Below are 12,848 nucleotides of genomic sequence, written 5' to 3'. Positions count from 1 at the left end.
TGCAAAACAACGTTCCAACGGAATTCGATTCAGGTTAGATTTTAGATAATATTGTGGCCTCACGTCCGCAGGCAATTCCAATAACAGACAAGATCGACGGAAAACCGCGCCTGCTGCGATGTCACGACGCCGACTCTTACGGCGACAGACGCAACTTATCAACACTGATTGCGGTGCCTACAATACACTGTGTGATTGGTGCACGATACAGTACAGCACACACACACACGCGCACACAAAAAAAACCACGCAGAGCAGTCGGACAGCACCGAGCGCCGGCCCTGACCTTGCTGCTCTCGAGCTGCTGAGCGGCCTGAACTTTGACCTCCAGCTCCTGGGCCTGAGAGGCCGCTCGCGCCGCCAGCCCCGCCTTCTCCTGCTCGAGCTCGACGACACGCTGCTGCAGACCGCTCAGCTCGTTGCGCGATGACGACAGCTCCTCCTGCGCCTCCGACAGCTTCTTCTCCACCGCCTGAGTGCCCCCCCCCCGCGCCCCCGACACCCCACCAAGGGAAGGACGGATGACAAATAATTAACAAGGCAGCGCTCACACGCATCAGGAACCGATGAGCAACGCGGAATTCTGCACGAGCGGAGCAGGAAATGGGTGTGACGCTTCTGTTGCACGTGCACGTTTCTGTGACAAATGCACAGCATAGGAGCTCTGCTGCCACCTGCTGTGAGATGGCAGTTACAACGTGCGATGATGGGTTTTTGAGCGGCATATCAACAAGACACTTTATGTTTATCCTGTGGATATGTACCTACATAATCTGCATGTCCAGCACAGGTGTTCAGCTTTATTATGGAGGAGAACAACGCTGTGACGTTTGGTTCAAGTGGTCTGTGGCTGGGCCCTACTGATATTATTATATTGGGAGGTAAAAAGCATGGAGGTGACATCACAGTGATATAACGAGCTTTAAGCTCTTGCCAGACAGCGAGTATAATAATGCACAGAGCTTAGGCAAACACCTAAATTATAAGAGATTATTCACATATTGAATTTAGGATTAGGCCACGAAATGATCTGGCCATATTTCTGCCGAAAAACCCTCCAACACCCTACATAGAAAAAAACTATTCCAATGTTCATGTGTGCTAGGTGTTTAATGAGCCAGTCATTATTGTTTCCACTCACCGCTAAGCTGAAGAACAAATTTATAAACCAAATTGGCAATTAGATACAACGTTTATCGCTTGAATCTATGTCAAGCATCTTCAGGAAAACCCAGGAAGTCAGCGACTTCCTAAATTTGACCTCGTAGATTTTACACTATGAGACCTCCTTTACCAGTGGCAAAATATAGTAATAGGTTTTACCCTTTCAACTGGTACAAAAACTGACACCTTTATACAAGGCATCATGTTTGCAATAACCACAACACAAGCAGTCAAAATGCAAACAAAAAGAAACAACTCTGATAATGATATGCACTGCCCTTGAAGTTGATTGGTCCACGCCCGAGATAGCTTTTCTTAGAGCCTAGTCTCCATTGGTGTTGGACCAGATGACGCTGTCTCGGGTGTGGACCAATCAACTTGAAGGGCAGTGCATATCATTATCATTATCAGAGTCGTGAGAATTATTTTATTATGTTAAATTTTTATTATTTTATTATTTCCCTTCTACGTGACTTTACCGAAAGAACCAAGAAGAAGTTGTTTCTTTTTGTTTGCATTTTGACTGCTTGTGTTGTGCTTATTGCAAACATGATGCCTTGTATAAAGGTGTCAGTTTTTGTACCAGTTGAAAGGGTAAACACCTTCCCGTGATTATCCACATACATGGCCGCCTCCTGCACCATGTTAAAACCGCAACCTCTCCATACAAACGGGCGCAGTGGCGGGCGATACTCGCGTTAAAACGGCAACTTCTGTCGAGGTTGGCGGGGTAACACCCGTGGCCTTACCTTGAGGTCCTGATAGGTGGCGGAGACCTCCGACTCCTTGCCGAAGAGGTCCTCCTGCAGGCGGGTGCTCTCGGCCTGTGCCGCCTGGAGCCGGCCCTGCAGGTCCTCCACGTGGCCTCTCTCCCGGGCCAGGTGCTCGTTGGTGGCCTTCGTTTCCTGCTGCAAGAGCTGCAGGTCCTCCGTCTGCAGCGCGGTCGGACGGCACGAATGGGACGGGTCGAGCGATACAATTCCCATGACCAAATCGCCCCGACCGGGGCAGATCTCGGAAGCGCAGCGGGGTAAGCCTGCCTACTGGCATGGAGAATCGTTTGGAGGGGAGACTGCATACTGCTTAGAACACCTTAACACCAACCCCGAAGCGTGGTCAGACAACCCCCACGGCTGACATAGCGTGGTGAAACCTTCATCCAGCAGTGGATTGATTAAGGGTTATAAATGGTGAATGAATGACATGAAATGAAATTAACAGGGCTACAAAAATGTGTATTTCAGTTTGTTTCCCAGATGGCTCATACCTAAAACTAAACTATTTTTATTCTACGAGGTAAGGCACAACGAGCTATATATTGCTCTATATAAGGCCACAAACGATCGCTCAACGCAGTGACTTATCATGTAGAAAATTAAAGCAGCCAAATACTCTAAAAGCATATTTCTAAATGTGGAGGGAAAAACCGGAGAACCCGGAGAAAAATCCACGCGACCACGGGGAGAACACGCAAACTCCATATAAACAGGCGTCAGGGTCGGAATCGAACCCCCGACCTCCTGTATAGCAGGCGAGGTAGTTAACGTCTCGCCACCGTGACGCCACAAGTTATGTCACACCCACCTGAGCCGCAAGTTCGGCTGCGGCTTTGGACAGCTGCCCCTCGTGGTCCTTCCGTTGCTGCTTGGCCGATTTCTCCGACTCGGCTACCTTGCCGCGGAGTTGCTTTGCCTCCGCCTCCTTTTGCCCCACGGTCTGCTTCAGCGACGCCAGCTCAGCCGCAGTACCCGCCGCCTGATCGCGCAGCGACTGCGCCGTCTGGGCGCGTTCACGGCGAGGGGCGAAAAAGCGAGAGTTGAAACATTCTGCGCCGCGCCTGACACCAACAAACGCTAACCGCCGCCTGACCGGAGGAGAACACCCGTCGGCCAAAGTTCACAGGGGTGCCAGAGACACCACTTGAGACGGGAACGTACATGCAAGGCCCCCATTATAGCGGCGTACAGTTTATCACGCAAGTGTGCAGTGTATCATGTGGGAGAGTGGCTTCAAATTACTGTAAAATTACCAACGAGATTCTCCAGAGTTCACGCGATTGATTCTTGCAGACTGAATAGCGATTTCAAATCGGTGTTATTAGCAAAGCGCACTCTCTGTGTTCAAGACCTAATGACTCTCAACAAAACCCAAGAGGATAAACAATAAATGAAATTATTTCTCGGAAAGTGAAGGATTTCTTTCGTCTCATCTGGCCTTTTAACGTACTGGATCACAACCAGAAATTGTTCTCTGGCCGCCAAACATTATCGCTGATAGTCTTCATCATCAGCCATGATCTAACCACTATCGCGATGATGATTAAGATGCAGAAACCTACCGCCTCCGTCTGCGTGAGAGTGCCGAGCAGCTGTTCATGCTCCTTCTTCGCCTTCTCCAGCTGCGCCTGGACCTCCTTCATCGCTGCCTTGTGCTTCTTTTTCTGATTCCACAAACACAATTGTGTTAAGGCGTCAATACATAAATATCGTTACAATGCGGCATATTTCTTGTTTGGTCCTGTTAGAACACATACGGACGGATCTACGTACGTGCGTATGTTGAACCTCTCTCGCACCGTACGTAGCCAACCATGATAATCAGAGATACCGCGTACAGATTAACCGCACTTTGGTGCAGATTAACGCCGACTCCGGGGCGTGCACACTTAAAGGGACGCTCGTGACACGGACGTGCTCACCGTCTCGGCGACGCCGATCTTGCGAGCCTCCCTCTCGGCTCCCAGCTGCGACTGCGCGTCCGTGACGCCGGCGCTCAGCTCCTCCAGCTGCCGCTTGCCCTCGGAGAGCTCCCGAGCGAGGGAATCTCGCTCCGACCGAACCTCGCCGAGCTGCGACTCCAACGCGGCGGCGCGTCCCTCCGCCTCCGCTCGCTGCCTCTCGGCGGCGCCCTTCAGTCGCTCGTGCTCCCCGCGCAGCTCCTCCTCTCTCCGCGCCGCCGCAGATGCCAGCTCCTCGCTCTTTTGCCCAGCTCAGCCTTGGACCGGGCGAGGCTTGAAGGGAACAACGGACAGATGTCATCGTGGCCCGAGCGGTCGATACCGCCACTCAGCTCACCGACGCCGTCGACCCCCTTCCACTTGCCGAGGGCTGCTGCACGGTAGACAAACGGCCTCCCCAGACCTGTCCTAGTCCCCACGCTATCTAGGTGATCAGGTCTTCGCCTTGGTTGTCGGACTCAAGGAAACAAAATTAATCCATGAAAACCCTCTTAGTGTACGTAGGGACATATGTAAGTACACTACGACATATTTTGTCAATCGGCTGCTGGAGGAGGGCATCCAACACCGCTGTACCCACACATAACAACGATTCGTCAATAATATAACTCATGAAATCAATACTCTACTTGACTAGATGACAAAATATTGATATAACAAATCTACCTCATAAGGGAGACAGGTAAAACCACGAAAGAAACTATTTATCTTGATATTGAAAGAAAATAACAAAAACGTCGTAGTTTTTTGTTCTTTTCTTTCAACCTATCCACGTGACTTTACCGAAAGGCCCACAGAATATGGAATTCAGAACATTGGGCTGGATTTGCTTCAGGCCAGATAGCATGCTTGGAGGATTCTGCACATCACAACAACAAAAATCTAATTTAAAAAAATACAAACTATGCAAAAATAGGATTTTTTTTTTTTTTACCTTCCGGGCTTATACAACATGAGACGCACAAACTGGCTCTACAGCAGGCGGGCTCCAATCACTCGGCGACGCCGGCTGCTCCTCTTCACAAACCGACCACTCATTGCTTAAAAAAGGCAAGGCGAGTGTTCCTCGCGGCGATGTCAAAAACGCAAACTACACGCAGTGGGAAAAGTGGTGCGCAACTGACCTCTCTTCTTCTTGGTTCTTTCGGTAAAGTCACGTAGAAGGGAAGTAATAAAATAAAATAATTCTCACGACGTTTCGGCCACAACGCAAGCAGCCGTCCTCAGGTGAAGAAACAGGTCTGTCGAGATGGTATCTTCTCGTCCTCAGGTGAAGAAACAGGTCTGTCGAGATGGTATCTTCTCGACAGACCTGTTTCTTCACCTGAGGACGGCTGCTTGCGTTGTGGCCGAAACGTCGTGAGAATTATTTTATTATGTTTTAATGTTATTATTTTATTACTTCCCTTCTACGTGACTTTACCGAAAGAACCAGGAAGATGAATCCCTGCAGTCACGAAAGCTTTAAATCGAAACTGACCTCTCCTTCTCAAACTCCAGCTGCTGTCCCAGTTCCTGTGTTCGAGCGTCCAACTCTTGCCGCTGCTTGTTGGATTCGCCCAGCTCCTGCCGGGCCTTCTCCATCATGCGCTTCTCCTGCGTCAGTTCCCCCTCCAGCTTCTGCATGGCACATGGACACAGGCCCCGTTCGCTGCTGGATGAGGGTCTCCTCAAGGAACGTTGGTCGTGGGCGGGGTAGGTTAATTGAACGTAATCGCCACGCTCGTCGGTGCTGGTTGATGAAGGTAGAAAACATAGACGTAGGAGCATAGAAGCACAATACAACAATGGGTTTTCCTGCGTTGCCCTCTGCTGCCCACAACTTAGTCCCGCAGCCTACGAGACCTGCTGTGCGTGGCGGTCGTCCATTCAAGCGCTAAAAGTAGGCTCAAGTCTATTTAGCTTCTCAGATCTGATGAGATCGGGAGCATTCTGCACGATTTGGTCAAAGGCACTGGGCTCTCACCTGGCTTGAAATAAAGTACAGACAGTGTCTGTACTCCTATAACGCGGTAATTGCGTTCCTGAAGAACACCGCGTTATGGAAAAGTCGCGTTATAATGTATAGCGTAGGGCAAAGCACAGGCCGCGATAACACGTGAGATGCGTACGCAGGCTGAACAAAGACCGAGGCGTGTGGGTAGCATCCAGCAGCATCCAGCAGCATCCAGCTGCATCCCGCCTCGTGCGATACTGTGCCGAGGCACCCGCACAACCGCCTATTCCCACTCACGCGACGTAGTTCCATTCACTCGATCGCGTTATATATCCAATTCGCAGCCGCGTTATAAAAAAGATGCGTTCCCTCATACATTCATCTCGTTATATCCAACTCGCGGAATTTTAACCACGCGTTACAGGAGAAGAGGCTGTACATGAACGAAAGAGTTGGGACGACGCGGTGAAGCAGGGGAACCAACGAGACCTTGGCTCGCGCCTGCTGCTCCTCCGTCTGCTGCTCAGCCACAAGCAGCTTCTCCCGCTGCTTCTTGAGGCTGCCCTCCAGCTGCGAGCAGCTCTCGGCCCGCGCAGCCAGCTCTGCACGGAGCTGCTCCATCTGCGACAGCGACTGCTTCAGCTCCTGCCCGGCACACGAGGAGGGAGGAGGTGGGGGGGGGCGGTTAGCGTGAAGGGAAGAAACGGAATATACCTCGGACACGGAGGTTGCCCTGTTTCCTACAGTTGGCTGGCTCAGGAGTCAGGATGCTGAGCCGGCACCGATGAGTTTCCTGGGTTCCAATTTGTGTTTGAGACACCGGTGTATAAACCAGGTTCTTTCACGTAATGATTTAGCAGATTTAAGCAGAACTCAGCTAATGTGCGTGGCTGGGAACAGAACCTAGGCCTCATAGACATTTGTGGCAAATGCCATTAGCAGGCACCTATTAAGAGCAGCATGGCACGCGAGGAGAGCATGGTGTGGCCAGCCCAATTCCCAGCAACCGTAGTCTCCCCAGCGCTGATGTTTACGCGAAGCGCCGTGTTACTCATTTGAGGCTGGGAATCGAACTCGTGCCACCGGGTTCATAGCACAATGTGCTAACCACTACGTGTGTGCACACACACACAAATTCACATTGAGTCTGAGGAGGTTAACATTCAACTCTCACCTGCTGCTTGTCCTGCAGGGCATTCTGCGACTGCTCCGTGTGGTTCTGCAGATCTGCCCTCAGGGCCGCTTTAGCCGCTTCGGCTGCCAGAAGCAACTCCGACTTGGCTTTCACCTGAAGGAGCGAGAGCCAAGGTGATCACACGGGCATGTGCGCAGCGCTCGCACCGTTTACCAGCAAAGAGGGGTTCACGATGCCACGCGTTGAAAGTCCAGTCCGCGGCTCCTGTGAGCAGCGTGTCGTAACCCTGGGTTTTGATCGACGTTTTACGCACCAATAATCCAGGGCTTTGAGAGTAAGGGTTGCTGGATCACATATATTTGTGAAGATCCCAAACCTGCTGGGTCTGCGGTGTGCGCGGGAAATGACAGTACAGCAAGTGGGTTCCTGTCCCATCTGTGTGGAGCTTTCAGTGTTATACCCCAATGGAATTGACCGAGTGCACTAAAATACATACACAGTGTGGCCAGGTCAAATCTATTCCCCTGCAGTACCTTATTCGTGCTGCTAATATGCTGGCAATGATGAATGCAAGTGACGCGTAAGCCCTTTTTATTTAATTGTTTGACCTCGCGCGGCCATGGGCCTTATGAAATGAAGCCGCAGGGGGCCTTATGGGCCGCGTGGGACATCGGTTCCCAAGCCTTGGTGTAAAGGAAGCAGTGGAATCAGGTGTGGTTCAAGCCCACGTGGCAGGCATGGGACAGGGACGTGCCACCGCGTGCCTGAGAGTCGAGCTGCGCGGCTTTCTCCCGCACGTCCGCGAGCTGCGAGTTCAGCTCGGACGTCGCCGCCTCCAGCGTGGCGCAGCGATCCTGCGCGGCGCTCAGCTGCGTCTTGAGCTCCTGCACCTTCTTGTGCAGGTCCTCCTGCGCCTGCCGGTGGCTCTCCGTCTGGTGGGCCAGCCGCTCCGTCAGCTGCGACAGCTGCAGGCGGTAAACCAACACGCGCGGCGAGGAGCAGCGAGGATCAGCGACAACGACAACAACAACAAAGTGTCACGAGGTTTTGGGCGAGTAGGGGGCACACAATCGGACAAGATGACTCTGTGGCTTGTCAGTTAGTTTCATACAAAGAGATGAAGCCTCAAATTTTGATTTAAAGCTTTCGTGACTGCAGGGATTCATCTTCTTGGTTCTTTTGGTAAAGTCACGTAGAAGGGAAGTAATAAAATAATAAAAATAAAACACCTGAGGATGGCTGCTTGCGTTGTGGCCGAAACGTCGTGAGAATTATTTTATTATGTTTTATTTTTATTATTTTATTACTTCCCTTCTACGTGACTTTACCGAAAGAACCAAGAAGATGAAGCCTCATTTAATATTTTTTAAAGCACGGCAATGACTAATGCTAAAATGGAAACAACTGCACTGTAAATACTCTTCAACGTCAGTCAGGTTGTTAATAAACATTATTTTTGGATAATTTTAATTAATATGAAGCAATAGTCGAGCAATAAAACTGCGGAAGTTGTTGCGGTTGTGCTGTACAGCTCTCAGATGTGTTGTCGGGTCGTACCGCGCGGTGTTCGGCTAGGAAGTCCGACGTTTCACTCCACGCGCTGGGGAGCTTCTTCGGCAACCGACTCTCCAAGCGCATCCCCAAATTGTGGAAGCTCCCAACGACCAGGCCGCCTTAGGAATACCATCCATATGCACCCTTCTACCTAACCGTTAACTCTAACCCCCACCCCCAACCATCTTTCCGCCATTCCCCCGGGGAACCGTCACCTGCTCCTGCAGACCGCTGTTCTTCTCCTGCAGTTGGCTGATTGCCTCGCCGGCACCCTCGCCCGCCTGGATCTTCCCGAAGAGTTCGTCCCGCTCGGCCTCCAGGTGTCCCACGGTGTCGCGGGACTTCTGCAGCAGCGCCTCCAGGTTCTGGGTCTTCTGGTCCTTGTCCCCAATCTGCCGGAGCACCTGCTCCAGGTCGCTCTGCCATGCAAGTAGGGGCGGGGGGGGGGGGAGGAGTTGATGCCGTGCTTACACTACGCTATGGCATTGCTCGGCACATGCCGGTTTGAATTCTTTGGGTTGTATAACCTCGTACAAGCTGGAGGGAGCCACGAAATGTATTATGCATGATCATGGTCGATCTTGAGTAATAAAATAACGATCAAACAAAAACTTAACATGCATCACTGCGGAGCTTTATGGATAATAATAATAATAAACATATTTTCGTCAAAAATAATTTTTTTTTCGTGAAATCACCCTTAAGGCCTTGAACACTAATATTATCCAACAGCATTGATCTAAGTAAATTCTGGAATGGTTTAGAGCTTTCGGGTTGTCATCAGCTGAGAGAGGCTTGTCAATCAAACACTGCCGAGCTGCATTCAACTTGTTGGTGAATGGGGTCCCAGCGCCCCCTGGGTGGATTCCCTAGGACTTGTGGTGCTGCCCTGGCTGCCACAGCTATCACCGGCGCTCGCTCGTCGTCGTCGTTGTCGTTGTTGATTAGTGTTGGGCGACGGTTGCTATTACACGATGTTGCTCTCTTCTCTCCTCCTCTCTCCCGACCCGCTGCCCCCCACTACCCCACTATTCTACCCGGATGTAGTTTGTACATTTGTGTTGAGCAGTGTTCATCACTCATTTTCAGAGAGGGTGGGACACTTTCGCCATTAAGACATCATCAGCGCGAGGGCCGCCACACATGTGAAACCATTGGGTTTTTGACAGCGCGATGGGGGGGTGGCCTTCCAGATTTATGTATCGTCGGGGGCCGCACGTCAGGGGCCGCACGTCAGGGGCCGCACTAAAGGCCACCAGGGGCCGCTAGTGGCCCGCGGGCCTTGCAACGAAGAACACTCGCGTAAAGTATCTTCCACATGAACCTTGCATGCACGCGCTGTATATACATAGAAATTGCTGTTATTTTTGGAGCGGACGCTCGTGTGTTTATTTATTATTTTATGTCACCTGTGCCTCCCGCAGCTTCGCCGTGCTGGTCTGGTTGCGGCCTGGAGCTCCTGGCTCTGTTTGTGCGATTTGTCCAGCTGGCTCTGCACCTCGGCCACGGACGCCATGCTCTGCTGTAGCTGCACACGCGCGCATACACGTACACGCGCACAAAGACAAAGATCACACGTATAGCCTTATTAGACCGTTGGGGCAAGTGCTGTCAGCGAGCACCTATGAAGGCCGGCACGGCACACGAGGGGGTGGGTGGCCAACAACACGGCCGGACGCCTTTCGTCTCCCCAATGGCGATGTTTTTACACACAGCACCAGGTACTCATTTGAGGCCCAGGACCGGTGCAGATAATCGTCACTGGTGTTGGCCATGAGCGGGAATCAAACTCGGGTCATCCGGTTCGTAGCGTAGCGTAGTGCTAACCGCTCGACGACCGCTCCCCACACACACGCACGCAGACACGTACAACAATAATAACGATGTCAACTTCCAGCGCGCCGCCTATCGCCACACAAACCCTCGTCTAAAAAGGCACCATGACGCCATATGTTACAATTGTGGGCAGCATCACCCACCGTTGTTTTTTTTCATTCAAATGCATTCCGCCCAGCTGGGAACAGCGGGACATATGTCCAGCTCAGCAGGCGAAAAGGTGTATTCAAAGAAGCATAGAGTACAGGGTACACTGACAGCATCATATAAGAAGGGGGGGGGGTAGAGTTGGCATTGGTTGGGTGACTTTTAAAAGTATGTGATTCAGCGGTGACCAGGCAGCTCTCAGGGATTAAACCACAAATAGGTGTGGGGTGGGGGTAAAAAAGGCTAAACGCGATAATTCATCCAACATCGAGCGATGAAGGGGATACCCGGGCATAACAAACCTGTTCCTCCATGAGCGACAGTTGCAGGGTGAGGTCGGAGAGCTGCTGCTCCCGTTCCATCACGCGCTCGCCCGAGGCCTGCCGCTGCTCCTTGAGCACGCCCTGCACCTCGCCCAGCTGCCGCTCCGTCTCCAGCAGCCGTGCATGCAGCTGCACACAACCCCGCGGTGAAGCGATTGGCGAGGGCGGCGGTCGCCACCGTTACAGCTCTCCCGGTGTGCGTTTTCTGGGTTGTAACCCCCCTCGCAGTACGTGGAGAATAAAACTACCGGGCGTGCCAAACGACGCGTGAAAGCAACCCAAAAACACATCGGCGAGCTGTAAGAGCATCGACTTCGCGGACCGCCGTTAGTTACCGAAGCTCCCAGCACGTGCGGCGAAACGTCGGACATCACGACGACGATGCTGATGTTATTTATGTATATTGAAATTCTTTCGCACCGGGGGAAGAACAAACAACTACACACAAAAAGCAGTTCTAAAGAACTGAGTTTTCAATTTCGAGAATGATGCTGATGACGATGCTAATGATGATGCACACCTGCCAGCTCTTACCTGGCTCATCTCTCCCTGCTGCTGGGCGTTCTGCTGCTCCTTCTCCTCCTTGCTCTGCCGCGTCTGCTTCAGCTCCAGGCCCAGACGCTGGCTCTGCGCCTCGGCCTCGGCCAGCTCGGCGCGCAGGCGCCCGAGCTCGCCGTCGCGCTCCGCCAGCGTGGCCTCCAGCGTGCCGCGCGCCCCCTGCAGCCCAGCGTTGGCCTCCCGCAGCGTCGCCACCGACGCCTTGAGCTCCCCGTGTGATGCCTGTGGGACGACGGGACTGAAACTAAACTGGAAACTATTTTTTATTTTACCAGGGAAGGCCCGACAACGAAGTGGCTTATCACGTGGAAATGTATTGCGACTAAATACTCTAAAAGCATGTTTCTAAATGAAGGAAAAACCAGAGGCCCCGGAAAAAAATCCACATGACCACGGGGAGAACATGCCAACTCCAAATAAACAGGCGTCAGGGTCACAATCGAACCCACGACCTCCTGTATACCGGGCAAGGTAGTTAACATCTCGCCACAGCGGCACCACCGCTGCTGTCATCACCACGTGTGGGTTTTAAACGCTTGCCAATGGAGAGGAGCTGCACTGCCGAAGCCTGTAGGCTGCTGTGGGCCAGTGCAGTACACACGCTCTTCATTCCACAGCTCCCCTCTGCATACAGATACAGCTTCACAAACTTCCGAACATTTTAATGGAGCAACATGCAGGAAGTTCGCACGATGTGAGGGATACTTTTCAGCTGCACTGCCCATGACGATCAGACCGACCCCCCTTCTGACTCCCCCCCCCCCCCCCACGAGGCTCTCTCGCTCGCAGAGCCAATGAAACCGAGGCCCGCACCTGCAGAGCGTTGAGCTCCGAGTGCAGCTTCTCGAGCTGAGTGCGCCGCTCCTCCAGGGTCCCGCTCAGGCCGGCCTGGCCGTGGCTCGCCTGCCTGCAGCTGCTCCGACAGCCGCTCGCACTCGGCACGCTTCCCGACCAGCTCCAGCTCTAGGGCCTGGGGAAAAGGCGAACCTCGCGTAACGCGCCGGCGGAGAATACGATCCAGACCAAAGATGTCATCGTGGCCAAAGGCCGTCGATGCGTATCCATCCCTGCCAGATCCTGCAGCTGCTACACAGCAGACACGTGGCCTGCAAGGTGTGCCGTACGATAGCACCATCTGGTCTCAGGTCTTCCCCTCGGTCGCCGTACTCGTGGAGACTATCCCAATGGCTGTCTCGACAACCGGCCCTTCTCCATCCCGCAAGCATGTGCCACCCAGGCGTCACATCCTCGACGCGAGAAAAAGCTCCGAGAATGGGTATTCCCGGGTAATCTCCCATCCGACTGCTTACCAGGTTCGACCATGCTTAGCTTACGACATTTGATGGGATCGGGCACATTCAGGGTGATATGGTCGTGGCACATCTCATCTTGTATTGCAACACAAAGTCACTTCCTACTTGACTTTGTTCTCGGCAGCAGAGCAATGTGCTGGTTAGA

The 12,848-nt window shown here is 52.5% G+C and overlaps 1 protein-coding gene across 1 annotated transcript in view; it reads right to left on the bottom strand.

Moving 5' to 3' along the window:
* The window catches only part of EEA1 (early endosome antigen 1), a 49,069-nt gene that overhangs the window by 12,620 nt on the left and 23,601 nt on the right, over positions 1-12,848 (bottom strand). The window contains 17 exon segments of the mRNA XM_061562812.1: positions 287-472; positions 1,914-2,096; positions 2,749-2,943; positions 3,503-3,604; positions 3,863-4,152; positions 4,155-4,174; positions 5,382-5,521; positions 6,327-6,482; positions 7,012-7,125; positions 7,737-7,937; positions 8,742-8,945; positions 9,936-9,970; positions 9,973-10,054; positions 10,812-10,961; positions 11,367-11,612; positions 12,204-12,293; positions 12,295-12,360. Of these exon segments, the coding sequence (XP_061418796.1) occupies positions 287-472; positions 1,914-2,096; positions 2,749-2,943; positions 3,503-3,604; positions 3,863-4,152; positions 4,155-4,174; positions 5,382-5,521; positions 6,327-6,482; positions 7,012-7,125; positions 7,737-7,937; positions 8,742-8,945; positions 9,936-9,970; positions 9,973-10,054; positions 10,812-10,961; positions 11,367-11,612; positions 12,204-12,293; positions 12,295-12,360 (2,460 nt within the window).

This window comes from Lethenteron reissneri, chromosome 30 (assembly GCF_015708825.2).
Source record: "Lethenteron reissneri isolate LAM-NWPU_2019-01 chromosome 30, ASM1570882v1, whole genome shotgun sequence".
Taxonomy (NCBI): domain Eukaryota; kingdom Metazoa; phylum Chordata; class Hyperoartia; order Petromyzontiformes; family Petromyzontidae; genus Lethenteron; species Lethenteron reissneri.
Note: the sequence above shows the minus strand (reverse complement) of the source record. Positions and strands in the feature narration are given on the sequence as shown.